The following is a 27,096-nucleotide window of genomic DNA, read 5'->3' as shown; positions in this document are numbered from 1 at the left end:
GAAAACTTGGCTAATCTAATGGAAGATAGGAAAGGAGAACAAAGAAGCAAACAGGAAGCAAGGTACACAGAAACACAAATTAAAAGACAGAAATAAGTCCAAATATATAAAGTAATCACAATAAATGTAAATGGATAAAACTTACCTATTAAAAGGCACTATCAGATTGGACTTTCACAAAAGCTAGCTATATACTGTTTACAAGAGAAGAGCCCAAGACAAGAGAACACAAAAGAGTTGAAAATAGGGATGCCTGGGTGGCTCAGTCATTAAGCGTCTGCCTTTGGCTCGGGTCATGATCCAGGGTCCTGGGAAGGAGCCCCACACTGGGTTCCCTCCTTTGCGGGAAGTCTGCTTCTCCCTCTCCCATTCCCCCTGCTTGTGTCCCCTCTCTTGCTGTCTATCATAAACAAATAAAATCTTAAAAAATAAAAGAATTTAAAATAAAAGATTGAAAAGAGACAAGACAAACATTTATTCACCAAAAGAAAACTGGGTAAGTTAATCAGATAAAATAGGACCTAAGGGGAAAATTAATGAGACGAAGACTCTACCATTAAAAAGACATGTGTCATAAACTTATATGCACCCAACAGCACAGTCTCAAAACTGTAAATCAAAAGCTATCCGAGTTCCAGGAGAGCCTGACATACTTATAACCGTCATAGGAGACTTAAGACCCTTTTCTCAGAGGGATGCCTCAGTGGCTCAGTCGGTTAAGTGTCTGCCTTCTGCTCAAATCATGATCTTGGTGTCCTGGGATCAAGCCCCCCATCGAGCTCCCTGATCACATAGAATCTGCTTCTCCCTCTCCCTCTGCCCCTCCCACTGCTCATGCCTACACACTCTCTTTCTCTATCAAATAAATAAAATCTTAAAAAAAAACCAAAACCCTTTCTCAGAAATCACAGACCAAGCAGACAAAAATGCTCAGGATATATAAGATTTGAACAAAATAATAAATACAGAGAAACTTGCATACAAAAGAGAGGGTAAACACATTTTCTAATCACACATGACACATTAAAAAAAATGATCGCATGCTAACTAGTCACAAAGGAAATATCATAAGTTCTAAAATGGACAACTTAGAGCTGACATTCTCTGTCCATTGTAAACTAAACCAGAAATCAAAAATAAAACAACAGTAAGGCCTCCCCCAACTATTCTTACATCTGAAAACTAAAACCACACTCCTAAATTACCACTTGGTGGTTGTGTGATTTTTTTTTTCTTCTTCTATGTGTGGCTGAGTTGCTATGGGACCACGTTAATTTACATGACATTTGTCAGGGGCTATCACTAGAAACAGGAAACTCCCTGAGCCATGATAACTTCATTCTTTTGTGCTTTGAACTTAATTCTACACCAGGGGGAAGATGAAGTACAGGAGTCCTGGAAGAAAAGAGGGATGTGCGTGGGTTAATTATGACCCAGCGTGTAGGCCTGGAAGCTGCTCCTGGCTCATTCCCCAGGCTGTGCTGGCTCGCCCCACTCTATGCCCATCTCCCTCCACTCACTGATGTGGGCTGGTTGGAGAGACTGTTCTGGAAGTGCCACTGGCACCTGGGGGAAGGTGCTATCCGGTTGATGTGGCATCTGACAATGAACAGTGTCCTGGAATGGAGCAAACACTGCAGGTAAGAGAGTGTATGGGGCCTTCTGTTCATTCTTTTCCACGGCCAACCACTGCTGAAAAATGATCTGGGAAGGCTGCAGAGGAGAAGCCCAGGAAAAATACAGGTCCGGTTATCCTGCAGGGAGGAAGGGTCTCGCCCAAGGACTCCCTCAAGACAAAACCCCAACCAGGCAAATGCTCCATCCCCTGGACTGCATTGCTGACCCAATTCAGTTCCAGAGCTAGCTGATGGAGGGGACAAACATATATATATATATATTTTATTTTTTTAAGATTTTATTTATTTATTTGACAGGCAGAGATCACAAGTAGCGGGAGAGGCAGGCAGAGAGAGAGGAGGAAGCAGGCTCCCTGCTGAGCAGAGAGCCCGATGTGGGGCTCGATCCCAGGACCCTGGGATCATGACCTGAGCCGAAGGCAGAGGCTCTAACCCACTGAGCCACCCAGGCACCCCTATATATATATTTTTTTTTAATAAGATTTCATTTATTTATCTGTCAGAGAGAAAGAGAGACTGCGAGCGAGCACACGCAGGCAGAGTGGCGGCAGAGGCAGAGGGAGAAGCAGGCTCCCCGCCGAGTAAGGAGCCCGATGTGGGACTCCATCCCAGGACGCTGGGATCATGACCTGAGCCAAAGGCCGCCACTTAACTGACTGAGCCACCCACGCGTCCCAGAGGGGACAAATATTAAAAAGAAAACCGTCCAACCACGGAAAATGGATGGTATGCAGGATCAGGGCAATGTGGCCCAAACCGAATTACTGACGGGTCTGTAAGTTCTGTGGGTGAGCGGAGGCAGGAGGCAGAAAGATGGAGGATAAGAGAGAGGGGACGCAGCTCTTCTGACTGTGCCTGGTGCACCTGCTGTGGTTAAAACAGCCTGGTGGTTTCCTGGGGCACAAATGTCCCCCAGCCACCGGGCGGGCCAGCTTGATGGGGCAACCCCTCCACCTCCAGGCCTCCCTGTGGGTCTCCCGGCTCCTCGTAGCAACGGCAAACCCACTACCACCACCACTGCTCCCCCTTCTCTGAAGAGTAGCTGAGGCCCAGGTTTGTCCTAAGGGCAGAGGTGCCCTACTACCAGCTCCCACGATGAGTGTCACCAGTGGTAAGGATCCGACAGCACAGCTGGGAAAGCAGGGCTGGGATTCTGAAAGCACCTGCCATCCAGGCCCTGCTTCCTTAAACACGTGGTTGCCTGATCACCTATATCTCTGGACATCGTGCCACCATCAAGCGGACACCCAGAGCTGACAGTAGTGTGGGTCACGGAGCAAGGACGTTGGTCGGGGCCTGGGTCAGTGTGACCTTGCTGATGGGGACAGAGGCAGTGCACTCCTGCTGGAGGCAGACACTTGCCAAAGAGAGTCAAGAACAGTTGGTGGACAGCACGGACCCAGCACGGATGCCGCCGCATGAACCTCTGTGGGAGGCTCAGGAATCTGAAGAAGTGATTCCTGGGGGAGGAAAGCAAAGCATTGACAACACTCATAGACAAGCAAATCACAGGGTTTGCCAGAGGCCACACCTTGGACAGAGATCGACAGCTGCGGTTTTGTAAAGCTAAGGGAACTTTCTCTGGAAAGAAAGTTATTATTACTCATTGCACATGAAGAGGGTTCATCGTCGTGGAACAGTTTGCTCGCTCCCAGTCGTTACTGCCCCCAGACCACTTATCTCTCGAGTCTTCTGCTTCGCCTAACTTGTGCCCAGTTCCAAGGGGCCTGGCTCGGTGTAGCCCTCCCCGAGCTGCAGGATTCCCTGGATCCCAGGACACCACTAACTGCTAAGAAGCCATGGCAATTTAACAGCACCTTCCTCCAGAGGAGGGAACAAGAAACCTGCCACAGTAAGTGTACACATGAGGGGAAAAGGGCTTTGACTTTAGAAACAAGAGGGCCTGGAACCTTCCTTCACATCCCCGAGGTGAACCTATACAGGGCTTCCTCGTATGGGACGCTCTCAGTGACCCCTGCCGCGCACTAAGAACCAGCCCCTTGAACGAGAACTCCAGAGACCCTTCTAAGAGGACAAGCGCTCAGCAGACTTCGAGCTTCGACAGCAGCAGGGATCCTGCATCCGGGTGTGAGGCAAAAATGGTGTATAATCCTCACGCCCTCAAATGCCCTTTTGTTAGAAAGCACAGCGCCCAGGGTTTGGGGATCGTGGACTCTCTCTATGGCCAGTTTCTCCTCCAGGGTTGGTGGGGGAGAAAAAGAAAAAAATCTCTGTTTCTCCGCTCCGGCACCAGATGAAGTGGGTTTGTGTCTGGGGTCACGTTATTGGAAACAGAAGTGCCTGACGACGACCATGATAGTTACCCCGTGTTTGTGGCTGGATTAAGATAAACTCGGTGATTAGACTCCACAGTGAAAGAGATGTTCCTGTGTTTCACTCCAAGACCTCAGATCAATTTAATCCTCAGAGAGCAGCCACGAACCTCCGGAGGGATCTGGGCACAGGTCCCCCGGTGTGCGTGCGCCCACCCGCGTATAGCCGCAGCTCTAGCTTTCACGGTACGGTTCGCCACACCAGGGAGGGACCTCTGCCTGCGAAGTGCTGCCCTCCTCACGGCTTGGGATGCAGAGGATTGCAAAATGACCTTTTGAATCTGTGCTGGCCACATTCTTTCCTTGGATTTAAATAAAGCGACGACTGTTCCCGATTTTCCTTGGTTGATACAGCTCTGAGGAATGGAGCAGGGCAGCCGCACAGCAGGGACAAGCCAGTGATGAGTCAGAAGCTGGGGGTCATGTTACGGGGAGAGCCCTCCAGAAATCAGCTGTGGTCAAGGATCAAAGCTGCAGCCTCCCAAGCTGCCCGCAAGGAAGGACGTTTCCCCGGATGCCGCCTCTCCAACCGTATTGGAACAGAGCTGGTCATTCTCCTTCAAGGAGTGGTGTCTTCTAAATGAATGTACTCGTTTACATGTGGAATCTGGCTTCTTCACAAACAGCAAGCCAATTTTTCTTCATTGTTTGCTTCCTTCCTCTCTTCTCCCTTCATTTTCAAAGACATATACTGAGCAGCAACTGTGTATCCAGCATCATCATTAACACAGGTAATATAACGCAGGTGATGACAGGGGTCCTGGCTCCTTGGAACTACTCCTGGTCTGGGGTGTGTGTGTGTGTGTGTGTGTGTGTGTGTGTGTGTGTGTATGACAGAGACAGAGAGAGGGAGAGAAAGAAAGGGAGAGAGATGGGATGGACAAGTCAGCGAGCACTTCTAATAGCCCTGACGTATGCAAATGCTGGTGAAGTGGAGGGCACCAAGGGCACCCTAACTGGGATCAGAGGAGTCCTTCCTTCTACCTGACTGCATACCAAGTCCAGAAATATGCTCCACGCCGGGACTCAGGGACGCATACGGCTCATCTGCTGGTGTTTGCAGGTGACCCTGCTGCACAGTAATCAGTCCCATAGAACATGGGGATGCTGGGGGCAGAGGAACCACCTGACAATTTGACTGGGTGGCAGCTGGCCTCAGCACAAATGCAGATAGAATACTTGGGGCTCTGTCAGCCTAAAAAGAGGTCTATCAGGGATGGTAAAAATGAAGTCACCCACACTTGGGGAAAAAAAAAAAATCTCAAGACCCATCTGAGATGGGAATTGTCAAGGTCAGTTACAGCCTATGATGGCAAATCTAGGGGCTTCTTCCCTTTTCTCCTCTCACTCAACCTCTTGGCATTTGACCGGGTCTACTTAAGGCCCTGCTGTCTTGGCTTCCATGTTGTCATCCTCTGCTGCTTTTTCTGCCCTGCTAACTAATCCGAAATGTTGACCCCTCTCTTCCAATGTGGCCCATCATCAAATTCTGTCAGTTACTTTTCCAGAACGGACTTCAAAGTTATCCTTTTCTATCTGCACAGTGCTGCTTTCGTCCCTAGGAAGTTTCCCAGGCTCCAAGCCACCAGAGTGATCATCTAAAAATATCAACCAGATTATGTCTTTGCCTCACTCGATGCCCTCAGTGTCTTCTCACCGCACCCAGAATAAAACCCAAACTCTGGGCCCTGGCCTGCAAGGCTCTATGGTTCTGGTCCCCACCCACCTCTCCTGCTGGGACATTCTCCTGCCAGCTCTTTATATGACTTGACTGCATTTTTGTTTATGTCATTTAACCTCCCAGAATATTGGCTTCAAGAAAGCCATGCCCTTGTCTGTGATGCTCACCACGACACCTGTGGCACAAGAACAATGCCTGCGTGTAACAGGTGCTCAGTAAACATTTTTCAAATAAATGAATGAGTCAAAGCCATGCGACTCTGAAGGTAACCCATGAGATTCAGCCTTCAAGAAAAAGGCTTTGATGAGATTATAAGGTAGACTTTTTTTTTCAATTAAAGATGAATTCAACAATCCTAAGGTTATGAAGATCCTATTGATTTAGCTTTAAATTTGAGCTGAACTGTTACATCTGCTGTTTGTTAGCATTTCTACTTAATTTACAGAAACATGCAAAAAGGGAATTTTGATGGTGTAGAGGAAAGCACCGACTGTGGGCCTCAGGGATCCATTCTTTTGTTGGAAATACAGGAGAACCTACAGGCGCAGGTACTGCTGATGGTACCCACTCCACCACCACGAGAAGCTCCCTTCTTTTTATCTGTCGATATTTAAAGAGGTTTGGGGCTGAGGCTCCAAATACACTCACCAGGGAGGATTTATTCCTCCCTTCTTCCTTGTGCCCGAGACTGTGCCCAAGTTCCTCACCTCTGCCAGTGAGCAGCCCAGGTCAGCAGTGTGGGTGAGGAAGAGACAGGGAGCTCAGTTGCCCGAGAGCACCTGTGCAGATCCCACAGGGGACCCCGAGGACCTCTCTGTAGCCAAGCCTAGCTACAGTGCTGCAGAGAGCTCCAGGCCCAAAACTTTCCACCTGGACCATGGTTAAAGTGACTTGAGTCAGACAGAGGTTGGAATCCCGGTTCTGCCACTTATTTCGGCCGGATCTGGAGCAGATTTCCTAAACCCTCTGAATTTCCCTTTCTTGGCTGTATGACAGGGAGAATATGACCACGTGGTGACAGGATTAGCTAACACACGGAAAGCTTAGCACGTGTGAGGGCTCACCACATGCGTCAGCTTTATCATCATTGTTGTTACTGGTATTTTTGTTTGCCGTTAGCAGAGCAAAGAGAAAAGTCCGGGTTGGGGACCAGGTCAACCTGCTCTGTTCCAGACCCAGCATTGACTGTAACTTGGGCAGATGCAAGTTCAAAATATAAACACTTGAACTGGAGCACAACGCAGTCCTACTTGTGGGTTCTTGCAGATGTAATGCTTGACTTAAGGTATAACCTTTTTTGTTATTTGTTAATCGGTCTGTCGCTTCTTTCCATAGGGATCTCCGTAGGATTTGTAGGAATTTCCTGAGGACCTAGCATATGATCCACACTTTACCAGGATGATGGGAAGATGCGATCAGAAGAAACAATGGCAGACACTGCTTCTGATCATAAGGAACCCCAAAGACATACCAGTCTAGGAGCTCATTCCGGACTGGGGTACATTCATCAAATTAAAAGTAAAAAAGAATCCTACTAACAAAATAAAGTTTGCACATATTCCCATGCTTTTGCCAAGCCTTATTAATTAATGCTGTCAGACTCGACAAAGACTATGTTTGATGAGAACAATTTCCTTTAATTATTTTGTACTTCTCCGGGGTAAGTAATCCAGTCTCATAAAAAACGACGAACAGTAACAACAACAGAAATGTAATCTCAGCAAACAAATCCAACTGCACTGACACTCAGACCCAAGGGCTCCGTGTGGTGAACACAAGCACCTTCAGACAGGAAGTCCTCTAGGATCATTAGTCGCCGATGATTCCCGAGAAGCCCAGGGGGCACTGACATTCAGAGGGACTGACTGTCTCTAGGGCTCAGAAGCCCAAATGGTGTGTTTCCTCCTCAACTAGAGGTCACCCGGAGACAGCCAAAGTGAAAAGAACAATGGCAGGAAAGCCTGGAACCTCCTTAATGTGGCTCCCGTGTGCAGGGCTGCTGGGCTGTGTCGCTCCCGGGACCCAACCGACACTGGCATCTGGACATGTGTGCAAGGAACTGAGGTGAGTTGCTGTCACTCATTTATTTTCCTGCTCAGCCTCTCTGCTTTAGCTCACAGTTCATTAAATCCTGCTGCATTCACCATCAACATGCAAAACAGCTACTTGAAGGGCATTCAAAAATATAATCAGGGAAGGGAATAAAAGCCCTCTCTGAGAAAGAGGGGAAAAATTAATCCTCTCTTGTCTATTGAATGACATCTAGGTTCTTTGGTTCGAATACATTCTTTTTTTTTTTTTTTTTTCAAGTAGCAGCGACATCCCAGGATTATCTCTGTCTGATGGATGGGGTGTGGGGTTGCGGGGCTCTCCTCTGCGTGGAGGGCAGGAACCAAATGTGGCTAAATGATCTGTGTCTATGGATGTGCTCTTTCTTTTGCCTCTTCTCCCGTTTTTTGGTTTGAGGTGGGAAAAACTGCGGCTTCGGGGCTTCTAGAAGATAGCTTGTATTAGGGTTGGCATACAAATGTGACGGGGAAATTAGCCCGGTGACCAGCTCTGTGGAAGCCGAAATAGTAAACTTTCTCCATGCTGCCGTACGTGATATTCTGCTACGTGTGTATGTGCACACGCATTCACGTTCATGCAGAGAAAAATTTAAATATAGAAAAGCACAGGATATGCGATAATACGTGGGGGTGTTCTATGTTATGGGAGTCGTTTTTAACCGGGGGCGGTTTCTGTCCCTTAGGGAACACTGGCAGTGGCTGGAGACAGTTCTGGCGATCATGACTGAGGTGGTGGCTGCTACTGGCATTGAGTGGACAGAGGTCTGGGAAGCTGTTCGGTGCCCCACACTGCACAGGGGGTCCCCAACACAGACAATTAGCCAGCCTCCGACGGGACCGGTGTCACTGGCGAGAAGCCCTGCTTTACTGTAGTAGCTCATTATGCAAATATATTGGAGATAAGGAGAGGGGAAAAAAATCATACTCCTTTCATTTGGACAAATCCTACAACTACAACTTCATAAATGTTCAACCCCATTACAAAGATACTACTTAAATCTATTAGTCTTCTTTTCGGCTGACTACAATATTCTAAATTGTTAAGGTGCGCCACTACTGAAAGTAATACTAAATTTTTTTGTCCATGGCAGGCACCTCACACCTCCTTGTTTTGAGCTCATATCCACGCCTGTGCACACAGGTAAGACCCCTGTGCACGCGTGCACACATGCACACGCACACACACGCACCCGCACCCGCATACACGTATCACAGAGAGAGGGTTCTTTTTGGAAAGATGGTAACGACTGCGTCTCTGGGATGAGGGTGGGCCCCACAACAACGGACGTAAGAGGAAGGTCTCACATGCCGTCCTCCGACTCTGTTTTATTTATTTATTTACTTTAAAGATTTAATTTATTTGAGAGAGAAAGACCGCGAGTACAAGTAGGGGGAGCAGCAGATGGAGAGGGAGAAGCAGGCTCCCCACTGAGCAGGGAGCCCATCATGGGGCTCGATCCCAGGACCCTGGGATCATGACCCGAGCAGATGGCAGACGCTTAACTGACTAAGCCACCCAGGCAGTCCCTGCACAAGATTTCATTACAAATCTCTGTAGCTTATTGCCTGGTTTTCGATAGCTTAACTTTTTTCTTGTTAGAGCAAAATTTGTTTAATTATTGTACAAACTACTTTCCAAAGGCAACTTCTTCTTCTTCTTCTTCTTTTTTAAGTAGTCTCCATGCCCAACATGGGGCTTGAACTCATGATCCTGAGATCAAGACCTGAGCTGAGATGGGAGGCAGACGCTTCACTGACTGAGCCACCCAGGAGCCCCAAGTTCTTTTAATCATTACAACCACCTTATGGGCTAAACCACTCTACCCATTTTAAGCATCAGGAAACTAAAGCACAGAGAGGCCAAGTAACCTGCCCAAGTCACATAGCTAACAAATGGTAGAGCTGGAACTTGATTCTAAGCAGACTGACCCCAGAGGGGCCAATCACACCATGGTATACCATGGCAGCGTATCAAGCTACAACTTGGGCTGGACAGCCTCCAAGGCGAGGCTTCTGTTTCCCCTTTCTGTGACTATCCCTAAATCACCTCAGCAACTCACCTAAGGGGCTTTAGAAATAGAGCAATCCCTCAAAATTCTAGATCGTCTGAGTAGAGGTTTAAAAGGCATTGAAAGGACCCTTGCACAGACTCAGAAAACAGAACTCAGAGGACCAACACAGGCTCCCAGAGAGCCCCTGCCTGTGCAAAGCACAGCTTTTTATGTCTGGGACATCAGCATGGGGCACAAAGTCAGGAGCAAACAGGAATGCAGAGTGTCCTGGGAGTGGGGACTCATGGGACCCCATATTGGCAAAGCAGCCAAAGCGGGATGGACCCTGGCAGAGACCTCAGAGAGGGTCCTGGAGTTTCACGGAGTTTCCAGAGGATCTGACACTGGGGCCTTATGCGAACATAAATCAGATCTATAGAGCCATATCCTCGGGACTCCTGGCCATGTAATCATCTTCAGGCTGACAATTCTTGCCTCCAAGAGTATGTGAGGCTGAAGATCAATCATGGGCCAATGTCTACAGGCTGACCTCGGCACTCACGTCCCTGAGACAGGGCAAGAAACGAAGACAGGAAGCATTTTACTGAATCGGTTTTCCCATTTTTCATAAGAAACATTCAACTTAATAAGAAGGAGCCACACTTTATTGAGAATAATAGCGACCCTTTCTTTATTTCTTTACCATGTGCCAGGAAACTCTACTCTATCTCCTCTCCTCACAGTAACAGTGAGGCAAGAACTATCACCTTCATTTTAGAGGACAGGGAGGCTCAGAAAGGTCATGCAATTAGCCCACTGTTACACAGACTGTAAATGTTAGTCCAGATTCTAGCCCAGGTCTGTCTTACTCCGAAATTCATGATTTTTTCCACTATGGCTTTCAATTTTTCACGTTACCATCAACCTTCAAAGTCCCCAGAACCAACTGCCTAAATACTTACACACACACACACACACACACACACACACACACACACTCTCTCACACAACCATGCGCTTTTTTCAGTTTAACTTAAGCAACCAGGACATCGAGATCTCGGATATCGTCACACACCCATCTCTTGCTCTCCGTGCCGGTAACCATAAAATCCAGGAGCTGAGTCACACGTGCTGCGAATGAGTAAGTGGCTAAAAGAACACCCTATCCAGTTCCATGTCGTTTAAAAAAGTGACAAGTCCAGGGTCTCAGGGCTGGGCACGGCTGAGCTGGGATTTGGCCCCAGGAACACTGGCCTCTAGGAATGTCCCTCCCGGTGCACCCCAGCTCAACTTCCTGGGGTCAGCGCCCGTGATGATGGGTTCATTTCGGGGCGTGGGAATACAGAACTGACAAGACACGTCCCTGGTCCTGAAAAGATCTGAGAGGCGGGTAGAGGGGCTGAGACAGTCCGCAGACAACCGAAGCACACGGCAGAAGATGTCGTGGCACAGGAGAACAGAACTCGATGGCTCCTAGGAGGGACGAACTGCGTCTCCAGCTGGGGGCAACGGGGCATGATGCCATGAGGAACCCGTGTTCTGGGGGTAACTGCAAGAAGGTGCTTCCTGCCAGTGATTTCACACCAACCACTCCATGAGGCAGACCAGGTGGAGAGACAGAGGCGGCCTGCCCAAGGTTACCCAGTTAACATGAATTGCTTTGTCTGGCTCCCATTCTATATCCTCCCCATCACAACAGACTTCAAATGCTGTCTTATGGACTCCCGCAGGCTGGGGCTCAGGAGAGGCCAGGCAGGCGGGGCTCGAGCTTCTATAAGAAGTTCAACGCCAGTGGCTTTCCTTTGCATATATATTTTTGGTGGGGTTCTCCATGAGATGCCTTTTGAAACAAAGCTCTGATAACAAAATAGGGGATAAAGACCCGTACTCCCAGGTGCTACCTGGCCAGTGAACCGGGGCAGCTCCTGGAGTCTGGGCAGGGCGGGGAGGGCAGGGGACCCCTGCAGGTGGGCATGAGGGACAAGGGCTAAGCAAGCCGACGATGCACGTCCCTCGCTCTGGAGTGGCGCTCCCTGCACTGAACCAGGCTCTGCACCTGCCTCGCTTGGAGACCGCAGGCACGGCGCTCCTGAGCCTGAGCCTCCTCCCGTTCAAAACAGGGATCACACCGGTACCTGCCGCACAGGGCTGCTGAGAGGACCATACACGCGAAGATCGGGAAAGCGCACGGCACGGTACCTGGCACTGAGCACAGTGTCCCTCTTATGAACTTGTTGGAAATAGCAAGGCTAGTCAGAGGGCATAAAACATAGAGAAAAGAAGTATCATGAAGCCACTGAAAGAATTCTCAGGGACACTGAGAACTCCTCCCTGTTCCCAAAGAACTGCTGTGGCTCTGAGCTCTGCCTTGCGTTTTCCAGGTCTGATAAGCGTGGGCTGTGCATCAGCAGGACACACACCTGAAAGACAAGGTTTGGCCGCCTCTGTCTGCTGAGCTGTGGTTGTGTTCCCACCGCTACTCGTCAGCTCATTCGGCAAGAAGCTCGGTGGAGTCTGGGCTTCGAGTGATGAGGTCGGTCACCCCAAACCCCCATTCTCATTTACTGCCACTGCTCAGAGAAGATGGCCACAAAACCCCAGGCTGTCCCCCTGAACTCGACTTGGCTCTTGAACTGAAAGGCCTAGAACAGAGGGAGGCAGGAGCATCAGTGGAGCCAAGCCCTTGAGACCTCTTTCACTGGCTAGAGGAGGCATCGCCTTGGACAGAACTCTGCAAGGCACGGTGAGGTCCCAGGTCCCTTTCTGGTTCCTTCCATCACAGACTCTGCCAGTGAATCAAGTTCCTAGGGAAGGTTTTGAGGGCCTATGGGATTTTCATCTGTCCCGTTCGCATCTGTCCTGTTCATCCGTTCCCGTTCCCCAGTGCTCAGAACAGCAGCACGTCCCTGCAAATGAATGAATGCCCACCACATTCGGAGGGCTCTAGCCTCCGCATCTTCCCAAGACAAACCGAAGCCATCGGCCTCGCGGATTCCATGGTCATTCACTGAACAAACCAGCTGTGTGGGATCCTCCCGCCACTGCTCTGCTTTCCATCCCCCCACCTGTCACCTTAGCTGGTAGGTGTCCCCTCTGGGTCTCTGACAGCTTCCCTTTGGAAAGGCCTGCCCTATTCTCTCCTCTTGGAGGAAGAGAGGGTCACTCGCTGCAGAGCACTGAGCAAGAAGGTCAGCTCATGCCGAGCACACAACTTGCTCCTTTCGGACTCGGCCTGCCAGAAGCGGAAATGTTAGAGCTAGAAGCACCTCTGGAAATCACTCTCATGGAAGACACGCAGAAACCAAGCTCACGGAGCTGGCCGCAGGAATGGCGGGAGACTGGGCCTCTATGCAGAAGCTCACTGTATGGCCCTTTCCCTCGGGCCCCCCCTCTACCTTGTGTAGGTAAGGAAGTTTTGGAAAGCGCCTATAAATCTGCATTCTCTGTCTACGTATTAAAAACACGAAATATTCCCACTGTATATATATATATATATATATATATATTTAGATATGGATATATCATACACATACATATTCATAGATGATATTAGAATACATAAAAACTATTCTAAAGGCCCAAATACACTTACTGAAGAGCTTGGATAAGCAACTCCCTTTACTTCAAACCTATTTATTATAGAACAGTGACAACTGAAGGGGGTGGGAGAGAGCCAGAAATTCCAAGTGTGAGAAGGGAAATGTGTGTTTTACAAAAGCATACCCAGGATTATTATCGCTTTGATTTTTTAAGACACGATATTTAATGTGCTTTAAGCTACGACAGTAAAAAAGGGGGCAGCGAGACACTACATTCACCCAAAGAGAGTGAGGCTTAAATACAAAGATCAGGGAAGCCTCTTCTGGAGTTCACAGCTTTGGAAACCATCTGGTCCAACTCCCTGCTCAACGATAAGGAAAGTTCCATCCCCAGAGGTTCAGCGACTGCCTGTCCGAGGTCAGTAGCTGTTTATGCTGTTTATGTGGTCCTGACATAGCGGTCACGCGGACTTTATCTGTCCTGTGTCTGTGGCACCTGCTCTGAAGGGGGGCCTAGGTTTGCTGGTGACTTACCGAAGGGCATCTATGACACCAAGGATGTAAAGATACAGAGGGAAAGCAAGTTCCCAAACACAAAGAGCATTCTTGGAGACAGAGAAACTGAACCGGAGGCGGGAGGTACCAGGCATCTCCTTGCGGCAGTACCCCCAACAGCCCCCACACTAGGCTGCCCTCAGCCCCAGCCTGTTCTGGGGGAAGAAACCCCGGGAGACTCAGTCTGGCCCCCTCGTTCAGGGATGTCGGGCTGCAGGGGCCATTCCTCAAGCCACCGCTCTGCCCTTCCTCTGGTCACCTTGGGGAGGCCCTTGCAAGGTTGGGCGGACGGCTGCCGTCTGGTCCCGTTTCCCTAAACAAGTTGCACGTTTTCCCTCCTTTGCTCTGACAGGGCTGAGCCTTTCGGAAGAAGGACTACAGCTCAGAAAATAGTGCCCCTGAGAGTAGAGGCAGAGCCGCAGGAAGAGTTTCCCCACCGCCCTGGGCTGAGGCAGGCACAGGGGGCCGACCCTGTCTGGGGGCCAACGTGGCGGGGGGAGCGGCGGCTGCAAACGTGCGGCGGGGTGCGGGGGTCCACTTACCGCAGTGCGCCTGGAAAACCTGTGGCTTGACGGCCTGATTGCAAGCACTGCACACTACGAGATAGAAGTCGTCATGTGCGGGATAATGGCCAAATAAGTGCATATCTGTGGGGGAAATGAAAACACGGTGTTTTGAAAAAAGCAATTAAGTCTCAGAAGGTCTACAGTTTCCTCTTGCAATTTCCTCAAGGACAGTTTTTCAAACGAGACGCGTAGAAACGCAATGATCTTTACTAAAGGGAACACGGTCTGTGCTCATGGGGCTCCCAGCTGTCACAGAAGCTGCAGCCTCACGGATCCCCCTCCTCATGTCACCCCTGGAGGTGGACTGCTGTAACCCTCAGTGTGGACAGCATGGGGGGCTGCCCCGGGTCCTATGCTGCGGGGAGTTACCTCTTCCCGACAGACAGCCCACGTGCTAGTGGGCACCTGACGGGGCTCCAGTTATTTGAGGACGTGGGGGGGTTCACCCAAGCCCATTCCAACTTCAGCAGAGGTCTCTCAGGTGGGTTGGGGGGGGCAGGAGGCCTGTGAGCGCTGCTGCCTGTGTTCTCCACGGCCTGAGGGAGACCCCATGGCAAAGCCTCCAAACAAGCGATTTGTTTGCTGCCCTCATTACCTGTTACTCATCTGCCCAATATTTACTGAGCGCCAAGTGCCAGGCACTGGGCTCGTGCCAGGAAGGACCACTGAAAGCCAATGAGGGCCCCACTCTCCTGGAGCGCACGGCGGCAGAAGAGACAAGTACTAGACAAAGATCACCACACAAGTCACAACGTGGCTCTCCCTGGGGTTCATGCTAAGGAGAGAGATGGAAGAGTCCCAGGAGAGCGTGTGGCCCCAACCTGGTCAGAGGCATTGAAGAGGCTTCCCCGAGCACGGGGTATTTTGGCTGAGACCTCGGGGTGCGTGGGGGTTCAACAACGGGCTGGGGAGGAAGGTTCTGGGTCTGCCAAGGTAGGAGTCGCTGTGTGTCTGAGGAACCTCTTGGTTCTCCAAGGAAGAGAACAAGGGGAGAGCCCAGAAGCTGTAAGGCTTGTGGACGGAAAGGATTTTGAACCTGATTTTAAAAACGACAGAAGCTACTGAGGGTTTTTGAGCAAAGGATTGACACGATCAGCTATACACTTAAAAAATCAGTGGTGTGGGGGTGCCTGGGTGGCTCAGTGGGTTAAAGCCTCTGCTTTCGGCTCAGGTCATGATCCCAGGGTCCTGGAATCGAGCCCCGCATCAGGCTCTCTGCTCAGTGGGGAGCCTGCTTCCTCCTCTCTCTCTGCCTGCTTCTCTGCCTACTTGTGATCTCTGTCTGTCAAATAAATAAATAAAATCTTTAAAAAAAAAATCAGTGGTGTGTCCTAAGGGACATGAATGCATACGTCCACACAAAAACTTGCTCATGTGTGCTCCTAGCAGCATTATTCACAACAGCCAAACAGTGGGAACAACCCAGACACATGTCCATCAACCGGTGAACAGGTAAAATGTGTCCTAAGCAGATCGTGGAATACTATTCAGCCACGAAAAGGAAGGAAATGCTGACACCTGTTATATCCTGGATGATGCTTGAAGACATTATGTGGAGTGAAAGGAGCCAGACACAAAAGGCCACATGTTGTAGGATTCCATTTGTCCAGGGCAGGCAAATTTAGAGACAAAAACTAGATTTTTAAAAAAAAGAGTTTATTTATTTGACAGAGAGAGAGAGTGAGTGAGAGAGAGAGAGAGCGCGCGCGCACAAGTAGGGGGTTGGGGCAGAGAGAGAGAGGGAGAAGCCGGCTCCTCGCTGAGCAGAGAGCCCCAGACTGGGCTCGATCCCAGGACCCTCAGATCATGACCTGAGCTGAAGGCAGACACTTCACCCACTGAGCCACCCGGGCGCCCCTCATGGGTGAATTTGTACAGTATGTGAATAAAAGTTGTCAAAAAAGAAAGAAAGAAAAGTTCTAAGGAGACACGGTCACATCCCCTGGAGTATCACTGGGTGCACACGGAGCCCTGGAGGCACCTGGCCCGGACTCCGCTCAGCCCGCCAGCTCTAGAGTCGCTCCAGAATCACACAGAGCAGGAGGCTCAGGGACACCGACGCAGCAGACACAGGACTTGGAGGACTTAGAAGACAGTGTCTGCATGAGCGCGCTTTCTGTCGCAAGCCTCCTGAACTTCCTCTCCTTACCCCCCAAGGCCTCATCTCCTAGAATCAACCTGTGTCTTTCACAAAACCCTGGCAAACACAGGACGGTCCCCCCAGCTGCAGAGCTATATCACAGGGATAGCCTGGTCGCCCAGGATGCGGGGGTAACTCGTTTATCACCCAGCAGCTGCCTTCCCAGGGGCACCCTCAGCGCTGTGCCCTCGGAAGAGCCCCACTGCCCGGAGAGAAGTGGAAGAGACACGTTTGTCACTGGGCAAGGGGCTGAGTCCTCTGTGGCCCTGGAGGAGGTGTGTGGCTGTGCGGGTGCCGCTGGCTCTGGCTGCTGCAGGTCCTCTCGAGGTGGGGGTGGGGCTGGGGACACAGGCCCCCTGAACTTCTCACTTGTCGGTAGCCCTGGGTGCGGCCTGTTATTTCCCCTCTCGAGGACTCGCCTCTGTTTCCACTTCTGACTAAGACTTGTTACCGCAGGGTAACGTTATGAGTCAGTGCCTGGTGGGCGGGAGGCCCCGGGAAAGAGAGTTGGAGAGAACACAGCCGTGACAAGTGTCCTGAAGCATGAGGAGGTCCATGCTGGGCCCAGCCAACGTGTCCGGGGCCCCTGGTTCAAGCAGCACAGCATGGGGAGGGTGGCTGTTGGTCTCCTTCACTGCTGACACCACTCAGTTCTACTCTGGATTATATAGTCCTTATTTTTATAATACATGTCCTTTTCTTTAATGACAAAATTGATCCATGTTCTTTGAAGACACATTTGAAAATTGCAAAAAAGCCAGAAGAAATTAAAAAAAAAAATCACCGGTAACTTTTATTCACATTTTGCATCTCATTTAGATGTCGCATTTTACGTCCAGGAGCTGGTGAGGGCTAAGACTGAGGACTTACTGGTTCGACAAGCATTTACCGAGGGGCCTTGCATCCTTTCTGCAACAGATTAAGCTATGCAGGAACAAAAGAAACTGATGAATTCAAAACACAGGCGTGAACAAAAATGTCTTGAGCGCCTACTGTGTGCGGGAATCTGTGCAGAGTCCGGGAGGCTCCGGGGAACGAGTGGTCTCCGCACCTCTGTAGTGCATGCCTGCTGACCTGTTCAGGGGCTCTCAGGAATCCCGCTTCTGGAATCCTTCAGAAATCTGCAGAACTCCCCCCCTCACCTCCGAGGTACACGCACTCGTCTCTGGTCATGAGTTCAGCTAGCCAGAGGCTGGCCGCAGCGGTGTGTGCGTGTGCGCGAATGTGGGATCCGGGAGAGAGTGTAGAGAAACCCTTAACTGTGCGCTCCTCTTCAGGCTCTCCGCTCCACTGAGACCCTTCCTGGTTTCCTCTCGGGCACTTTCAACCTTGCCCATCCATGTTGGTTAAAAGTGTGTCTCTCATGGAAAGTGAAAGGACCTGCTTGCCTGCCTGCTGACTCCTCAGCTGGCCGGTCTCAGAATCTCCTGTGCAGGCCGCCCAGGTTCTGAGAGTCCAGCAGATGGGGGGCGAGAGAAGGGCACTTGGCCTCTCAGAAGACCACTGCCTCAGGTAGCCTGGCCATTACAGTCCCTGTGCTGTTGGCTTGGGGAGGGAGGAAGGTCGGGCAGAACTGAAAACTACTACTCCCAGCACGATGCTAGGTATTCTATTGATTAATTTCCTTTCTCTCTCTCAACTTACTGCCCAAACAACACATTCAGTGCACTGTTGAAAAGACCAACGGTGGTGTGCTGAAGAGGACTTGTCCCAACGCATCTCTCCCCAGTTTGTTCAGTGGTTTCATAGTGGGGGCTTGGAATCAGCCTTTGTGGGGGTATTTACACCATGGAAAGGGGCACAGTCTACCAATCAGGTCTGGTCTTTTGGAGAGCTGGTTTTCAAGCATTTAGCAGAGTACCAGTGAATAAAGATGAGAAAACAGGGAAAAAGTGAAACCACCTGCAAGGAGGCCACCCCAGGGGTAGCCACTGTTGACCGGTTACTGTGGCTGCTTCTCAACTTTGTGATGTGATAACATTACCTTGGTTAATCCTCATAATGCATCTAGAAAGTTGCCATCACCTCCACTTTCCAGGCAAGAAAACAAAGGCAGTTTGCTTGAGATCCCGGGGTGGTGATTTGTAAACTGGGCTGAGACGCCAGGACGCTCTACCTAAAGGGGATACCCCCTCCTCAGCAAAGGGCTGCTTCCTTCCTTAAGAGAGCAAAAGCCCAATTCACAGATAAAGAAACCAGTTTGGAAGGGTCTCCTTGGTGACTGCCAGGCTTTCCCAAGTCTCAGAGGGAGTTACTGGCATGAGCACAGGCCTGGAGTCAGAAGGAGGGATTTTTTTGTACAGTGCTCATTGCTCTGCAACCTCAGGGAAGGTGCCCAACCTCTCTGAGTGTCAGTTTCCTCATCTGAAATGGGGCTTACAGGTCACAGGGCTGCTGTGATGGCTCATAAAAGTTTGTGTTTTCTTCCACCAGGGATCTGGGACAGAGTGTAGAGAAACCCTTAACTGAGCTCATCTCTCCTATTTTCCAGAACTAACTAGCTCCATCTCCATCGGGACAATCCTTGCTCTAGGCAACATATCCTTTGTGTCTCCCTCATGACCACTCACAGGAGACCTCCTGGGAAGGATGGGGGTCCCTGCCACCTGCAGAATTTGCACACGTGCATGGACTGATGAGGGCTGAAATCCTTTGGGAGGGCTCTCTCTCTGGCTGTGGCTGGATTCCAGGAAAGCATGTGCACAAAAATGATGAGACTTTGCCCAGTTTCAAACACAGTGTTCAACCATCTCCCAAACAGAGAAAGGCAAACTTCTGTTTTGGCTCATTCTGCCCCTGCAAATAGATCACCTGTATGTCAGAGAGGGTGCCAGAACCGCCAGGGCACGATCACAGAGGTGACCTCAGTCATGTCCCTGGCCTGAGGGAGCAGGGAGGGAGCCAACTCCATTAGCTCCATTTTGCAGATACAGAAAACAGGTACGCTTGCTTCTAGGTCAGTATTTTTCAGTTTCTGAACCCTAACCCACTATAAACTATCTATCTATCTATCTATCCATCCATCCATCCACCATCTCTCCTTGGAACATGTATATCACACTCCGATGGGTTCTGTTCTACTCATTTCTTTTTGTTTTACTATATTCTACTTCATTTAAAAAACGCTCATTGAGATTTCACAATTTCAGGACTCCTTAGTGGGTCACAACTCCAAGTATCTGAAAAACACTGCTCAAGGCAAAGCAGGCAGTCAGGGGCTGAGCTCCGCCTGAGGGTTCACTGGGGACTCACCGAGGTCTGAGCTGGTCCTCAGTGGTCACGTGGGAGTTGGGAGCCCGGAACTGAATCGTTAGTGCCAATTTTATGCTGGAGCCCGTGGTACCCCCTCACGGGAGCTGACGGTAAAGTCCCGTCTCAGCATTCGAGGAGGCACGCTGGTAGCTTCAATCAGCCAAGGGGGACATATTCACACTGGGTGAATCAGTATCCACCTGACACCAGAGAGAGCCGGGTTCTTCTCTCAGAGAGCAGGCTGTGTAAACATTTAAACCACTGACGAGCAGCCATTCTGCGGTCACTCTTCCCTGTACTAACTTCCCTAATTACAAAAACGGAGAAAAGTATATTCATCATCTATCACAGTGGGATGCAGAGAGCCTTCTGTGAACTTGGGAGGAAATCGTTACATGACTATAAAGTCATGGTTGGGGTACTGATCGTGAGCCCAAGAACCCACGCACAACGGAGCCAGGTGGGTGGGTGGATGGCTTCTTGTATCCGATGAGCACAGGGAGGCCACAACGTGCCGACGGTATGGTGGCAAGAAGAGGGAGGGGCTGGCACAGTGGGGGAGAGAGGGTGAGAATTAAGTTACTAGAGTACTTTCCAGTGTCTGTCAACTTAATGCCTCCTTACTAAGGGTTATTCACGGAGGATACTCTCAGAATGGACTCATGGTATTAACCTAGTGCTCCTTATAAGGTCACCGCAGGCCATTCTCAGTGCCCCAATTTAAAGTGGGCACTCCTGGGGCGCCTGGGTGGCTCAGTGGGTTAAGCCGCTGCCTTCGGCTCGGGTCATGATCTCAGGGTCCTGGGATCGAGTCCCGCATCGGGCTCTCTGCTCAGCGGGGAGCCTGCTTCCCTCTCTCTCTCTCTCTGTCTGCCTCTCTGCCTACTTGTGATCTCTGTCAAATAAATAAATAAAATATTTAAAAAAAAATAAAGTGGGCACTCCTTCACTTCCTTCCTTACTACTACTAACATGCTCACTGATGGCAGAGTGGACTGTCAACCGCTATCCGTGCGGCTGGCACCCTTGGCCTGCTTATGGATAGCCTCACCTTCCCTACACGCACCCCACCCCCAGAGAGCACAGGATGGGGGAAGGGGACAGAGCTCAGCCGTGATGGAAGGAGACGCGCAGTTCGAGAACGCAGAATGGTTTCTGTGAAAGTAAAACAGTAACTCTCACGTCCTGGTGTCATTGGCTGACTGTCTTTTAAGTTAATGCAAAAAAGAAAATGGTGGGATAGGAGCCTCGTTCTACTCCAGATACACAACTTTTTGAGGGGAACCTTTTGACACGCAAAGCCACGTGTGTGCCCGAACTTCTGCTGCAAACTGTCCTCACATTCGCAAAACGGCTGCCGTCACGGAAAAGGCAGGGTGACACGTCCAACCCACTGTTTGTACAGGGTGGCTGCTGAGATGGGAAGACAGCTGTTTGTGTGGACCCGGGGATCCGCAGAGGTGCTGTGCGCCTTTGAATTTGCCCCGGACGCCCTCCAGAGCCCAAGACTCCGACATTATGAGGCAACAACTGGTTGAGAGCTCAGAAGATGAAGAAGTTGGGAAGGCGTGAGTCAGGATTGATGCCTTCCCCCTGCGAGTGGGAACGCCGAGCGGAGCACAGGCTGAACAGAGAGGCCACAAGAGGCTGACTTGCTTTGAAGGCAGTGGAATGGCTTCTCGGCCATCGGCAGTACCTGTGCCTTCTAGAGAAAACCCCATGGCGCGGAAAGGAAGACAGCACAACAGACAACACTGAATTTCAGTTTCCATTAAAAAAAAAGCCCCAGAAAATGTCCTTCAGTTTCCCCCAAAAGTCTGGTCCACGGTTGGGAAACCACCCCAGTTGCTATAGGAATGATAAAAATGTCAAGGTAGCCACTGCCCTAACACCCTATTATAACAATTACCTTTAACTTAAAAATTATGCTTCCCTTTTCACAGACTCCAAAAAACTACTGTGAAAAATGAAATGAAAAAAAAAAAAAAGGAGGTTGTATTTATGTAATTGCAACCCACCACGCCCTTTCCAGGAAGGTGAATGCGAGCCCTGCCTGAAACTTTGCACGCCTCTGCCCGTGGGATGCAGCTGGGCACGTGGAGCTCGGGAGGACCTCAGGGAGCGCCGACCCCGCGCCCAGGGCTGGAGAGCGGGGTGCCGCTGGGCTTCCTTGCAAAACCATCAGAAGGGCGAGCTGGTGGCTGCCACAGGCACTGATCTGTGGGCTTCCCCTTCCATAAACTCAAACAGGGGAAATCGCTGGGAAGAACAGTCGCTGTGGTTCAAAGAGCCACGTGACTGCCTCCAAGCGGATTCTGATCTGGACGCAGAAGGGCACCTAGAGGAATGACGCGTGCCACCTCGGGAGGCGCGTTCCTCACGCTGGGAGAGGCTGGGCCCGAGCGCCTTCCCGTCCCCCATTAATCTTAATACGCTCATTACACAGTTTTTATTAATTCGTCTTTTCTCTCTGCCGGTGGAGTTTTCAGTAGCATTTTAATCACTTGTGTCAAATGGAAAGCTTGAGGGGATATAAAAAACGTTTCTCCTTTGCTCTGACAGCGTGATTCTGTTTGTTCCTCAACTCCAGAATCTCCTTAAATCTAGAGATCAAAACAACGTGGGGTTTTCAAACAGTGACCTCAGACCCAATACCTCCCACTTCTCCGGCAGAATGTTGAACTCCCCCTCTAGGAAAATGCAAAAAAAAAAAAAAAATGCGGTCACTTTCCGTCTTTCAGATCTCTGAAAACCCAGGGCCTGACTGTGAGGGCTTCAAAAACAATGAAATCTGGAAACGGAAACTCCAGGGGAGGACTAGAAAGCAAGCAGCAGCAGAGAGCTCCTCAGCGTCCCTGAGGGCAGGCGGGCGAGTGCGGGCGGCAGGCACAGAGCCTTTCTTCTCTGACAGACCAGGACTAACGGGGGCCCTCAGCCTGTTCTTGCTGCGGCTGGGCCGGAAGGTGTCCCCCTGCACGGCGGCCGCTGGGAGCTAGGTCCGGTAGCAGGTGGACACTCCCCGTGATGCTGTGTGAACCACTCCTAACCCAACCAAGCCACAACCCCTGCCGGCCATGGCCATGGCCTAATCCCGCCCCCTCAGAAGGGCCTTTAACTCCCATGCAGTCATGCTCTGTGCGGTGAAGGGGGCTGCTCCCTGGGCCTCAGGCCTCTCTCAGCAGACTCTCCTCGTGCTTCCTCCCAGACCCAGCCACACAAGGAAGGGTGAAAGGATGCAGCTGGACCCTGGGGGAGACCGTACTCCAGGGCTTAGAACAAAACCTGTGAGACGTGGGCTTTGTAAGAGGCAGGGCCCCAGAGCTGGGCACCACAGTCAGGCCATCTTGAGTTCAAATCCTGACTCTGCCATTTGGCATGACTGTCCCCTCTAAATTCCTGGCTCATCTGGAATTAAAGGGCATGTGTGTGAAGGGGCTGGCACCCAGTAAGGATATAGGGAACAAAATACTCTTACCTGCGGCTTTCTGTCTCTCCAATCCACCCATCCCCTCCTCTGGGAAGCCTTCTCTGCCTCCTCCAGAGGAGAGGCAGAGTTGACCCCCTTCCCCCACAGGGTGCCATCCACATGTGCCCACAGCTCCCGGGCTATCCCAGAGCACGTGGCCCACACCTCCCTCACCAGACTGGGACCTTCTCGAGGACAGGAGTTGTGACTCAGTCCCCTTTCTGTCTCTCCAGCCAAACAGTCTGGCCCATGGTGGCTGCTTAATAAATGTCAATTCGTTCATGAGGGTGGAAGGCCCCAAGAAGTTGATTTACTTTCTACGCCCCTTAATTTTCTCTTCCCTCAAAGGGGGAAGTTGTAAATGATAATAAATTGCCTTCATATCCATGCTGCTATCTAAGATGATGGGGCCAATAACTATGTCCATTTATTTGTTCTCTGAGCTCCCTGGAAGCTGGTGCTGCCTGAATTTTTAAGACGTGCCAGGTGGGCCCTCGTCGGGAAGAAGAGGTTCATTCCTGTGGCTCCCGGTGCCAGATTCACGAAGGTTGTGTCCTTCCCCATCTGGCAAAAATGGATGCTCCCCATTCCACTCCAGTGAGGGCCCCCTCAGAGCCAGCATTCGGGGTGGGCATAGGGGTGCTATCTGGATGCTACCCTGGTCTCCTTCTCCACTTCCTCATCCTGGGGCTGTAAAGTGTCTTGTACATCAAAACAGTGAGAGAGGGGCGCCTGGGTGGCTCAGTGGGTTAAGGTCTCTGCCTTTGGCTCAGGTCATGATCCCAGGGTCCAGGGATCGAGCCCCACATCAGGCTCTCTGCTCAGCAGGGAGCCTGCTTCCTCCTCTCTCTCTGCCTGCTTCTCTGCCTGCTTGTGATCTCTGTCTGTCAAATAAATAAATAAAATCTTTAAAAAAACAAAACAAAACAGTGAGAGATCTAGGGCCCAGAAGATAGAGACTTGCCCCCGTCCTTCCTGCCGCCCCCTTTCCCAGTCTGGCGCTGGACTGACACAGCAGCTGGGCTCAGCCCAGGGCACACTGAGCCATCTGAGGCCAGCCTGGCAGAGGATCCACAGGTCAACAATGACCCTGGGAGCTAAGAAAGTCATTTTGCAAAGGGATCCCCTTTGCTCGTGCACGGCCTCGACAACAATGCCAACAATCTGTCCCTAAAAATATTGCCTGGGATATAAACCCAGCCCTGACTCCCTTTCCAGCAGCCGCAGGGACACCCAGGCTCCTCCCTGCACAGTCACGCACATCCTTGTCCACCACTCCAGCCAGGCTGGCTGGTGGCTTCTGGCCTGACATCCCTACTCTGGCCCTCAGGACAGATAAGGAACATGGAATCACTTTGGCCCGTTGCTGAGTCCTGATAAGGTGTCCTCTGCTTAAAGCAAGGGCTGCTCGTGGTCAGAGGTCAGCTACATGGGCAGGACAGCCTCCAAGCCCCTTTGCCACATCAGCCCCAGTTTCCTGGACCCAGCGGGAGAAAAGTTCTGTGGAGAGGACAAGGGTGGATGTATCATACTCAGCCAAAGGCCTGCTATGTAAAAATTGTAATAGTTCACTATGACTCATCTAGAGAGAGAAGCATCAACCTACTGGGCGAAATTCTAGTCCCTTCCTTCAGCTTCAGGTAAGTAGAAGGTCCTACGAATGGTTTGGAAGGGCCGCAAGTCATCACCACACCTCGTTCCCTCTCAGGTTCTCCAAATGGGTCACTCATCCATTCATTCATTCATTATTCATTTATTAAGGGGAGAAGGAGCAGAGAGAGAGAATCCTCAAGGAGACTCCCCCTGAGTGCAGAGTCCAACACAGGGCTCAATCTCACAACCTTAAGGTCATGACCTGAGCTGGAACCAAGAGTTGGATGCTCAACTGACTGAGCCACCCAGGCGCCCCTCCCACCTGGGTCATTTAAACATTTAAACGTTCACCTAAGTCTTTCCGCCCACATCACCTTCAACTTGAGGACAACGATTGAGATAATCGTTGTTTTCACAAAATAAGTAGGCCTCCCTGGACAGTGTTCCTCAGTTCTTCTTCAGGAGGCTTTGCTTTGCTTCTTTGTTTGCAATAGGCCTTTCTTACCCTGAGCTGCCTTAAGGGTAGGAAATTTAAGAGCTGGTATGTGTGAGGCCTGTTTCCAGTTCATTCTGGGGTGACTCCTTCCACTTCTATCCTAAGCATCTCTTGCGTCCAGGCTGGGTCTCCTGGCGAAGTCTGTGATGCCTTCCCTCCTTCTAATCCCCCACCCAAGAGAGATCTTTGAGAGGTAGGGGTGAGTGCTATATCTCAAGAAAGAGGGCAGTGAGTTTGGGGATGAGGAGGTGATGATGTCTTTCCTAATAAGACAGGGATGGTAAAAAATAATTTCCATACTGAACAGAGCACTGCTGTGAAGAATACTTAAATGAGTCTAGGGGAAATCAATGGGAACATCTCCTTTGGTGCCGTTTCCTATAAGACAGTCGACCTTCTTTTCTTGTGGCAACTGACAGGGTCTGCAGGATGGACTAACTGGTCCCTTAATTCCTCTCTGGCTCTTCAGTTATGATGACAGGTCCAACAGGGAGTGTCTCAGGAGAAGGATGGCTGAGAAGGAGGGGAGGATGCCACATTGATTTTACAAAGGAAATCTCTAGAAAAGGTAAATAAAGCACAAAATCTGAGCGGCTTATTCTTAAAAGGAGTTAGTGAGGGCCATCCATCTGTTGTCTATCTTTATCTCATCTCCCATATCTTTCTCACCAATCATCTATCTTGATCTATCAATCATCTATATTGATCTATCAATCATATTCATCCTACCTACCTACGTCTCTTACCTATCTTCTATGTCTATCATCTTTCTTTGCCTTCTATCATCTCTTTCTCTCTCTCTATTCCTTTCCTTTCCTTTCTTCTTTTCTTTCTTTCTTCTAACATCTCTTTCTATATTTCTTTCTTCTCTCTCTTCTATCATCTCTCTCTCTCTCTCTCTCTATATATATATATATTAGGAAGCATTATATTTTTTGAGCAATGTGGTTTTGAGGTGGACTTAACTTAGTTTCAGCCCATTTTATTGCTACATCAGATGCTACAATTTGGGGTGACAGAGGTGAGATGGCTTTATAAAAATAAATAAAAATTTAAAAAAGAAGGAAACAGAAGATAATGAGAAACTTAGAGAACGCCCAAAGAGTGTTAGTTGGTTTTCAAGGGCTGCATCACAAACTACGTGAGAGCATGGACCAAGCCCCACGCACACCTCACCCCGGCTCGGTTCTGTTCATACAGCAGGAGCAAAGTGAAGTCTGAGACGAAGGCAACTGAGTTCAGCCTTCTCACCAAAACCTGAATAGACTTTAGGCTTTAAAAAAGGCTGCTCTAAGGGGCGAATGGGTGGCTCAGTGGGTTAAAGCCTCTGCCTTCGGCTCAGGTCATGATTTTCAGGGTCCTGGGATCCAGCCCCGCATCAGGCTCTCTGCTCGGCAGGGAGCCTGCTTCCCCCTCTCTCTGCCTGCTGCTCTGCCTACTTGTGATCTCTCTCTCTGTGAAATAAATAAATAAAATCTTAAAAAAAAAAAAAAAGGCTGCTCTAAGGCATACTGAAGGACTCGATGTCCGCCACCTTGCTTTTTGAGACTCACATGCCGAGAGGCTTTCCATCTTTTTTTTTTAAATAAGATTTTATTTATTCATTTGAGAGAGATACAGAGAGAGAGAGTGAGCGAGCGAGAGCACGCAAACAAGCAGGGGGGAGCAGCAGAGGGAGAGGGGGAAGCAGACTCCTCTCTGAGCTGGGAGCCTGACGCAGGGCTCGATCCCAGGACCCTGAGATCATGACCTGAGGCAAAGGCAGATGCTTAACCATC

The 27,096-nt window shown here is 50.2% G+C and overlaps 1 protein-coding gene and 1 long non-coding RNA gene across 9 annotated transcripts in view; one reads left to right on the top strand and one right to left on the bottom strand.

Moving 5' to 3' along the window:
* Nucleotides 1–27,096, bottom strand: part of LOC111155334 (ataxin 7 like 1) — a 237,836-nt gene that overhangs the window by 139,937 nt on the left and 70,803 nt on the right. For all 6 annotated transcript variants that reach the window (XM_022515484.1, XM_022515485.1, XM_022515487.1 and 3 more), the window contains one exon: nt 14,348–14,452. In XM_022515484.1, coding sequence (XP_022371192.1) covers nt 14,348–14,452 — 105 coding nt within the window. The remainder of the gene's footprint in view (nt 1–14,347; nt 14,453–27,096) is intronic.
* LOC111155336 lies at nt 1,360–13,192 on the top strand. 3 transcript variants are annotated; one of them, XR_002641136.1, is made up of 6 exons: nt 1,360–1,640; nt 6,987–7,715; nt 8,404–8,482; nt 8,812–8,861; nt 10,739–10,852; nt 12,093–13,192. It is a non-coding gene; the product is annotated as an uncharacterized LOC111155336 (long non-coding RNA). The 3 variants fall into 3 exon arrangements; XR_002641134.1 differs by lacking the exon at nt 1,360–1,640 and adding an exon at nt 2,292–4,701; XR_002641135.1 differs by lacking the exons at nt 1,360–1,640; nt 8,404–8,482 and adding an exon at nt 2,292–4,701.

The sequence above is a fragment of the Enhydra lutris genome, unplaced genomic scaffold, assembly GCF_002288905.1.
Source record: "Enhydra lutris kenyoni isolate GAN:26980312 unplaced genomic scaffold, ASM228890v2 scaffoldscaffold40, whole genome shotgun sequence".
NCBI classification, from domain to species: domain Eukaryota; kingdom Metazoa; phylum Chordata; class Mammalia; order Carnivora; family Mustelidae; genus Enhydra; species Enhydra lutris.
The sequence above is the reverse complement of the archived record's forward strand: the minus strand, read 5'-3'. Positions and strand labels throughout refer to the sequence as shown.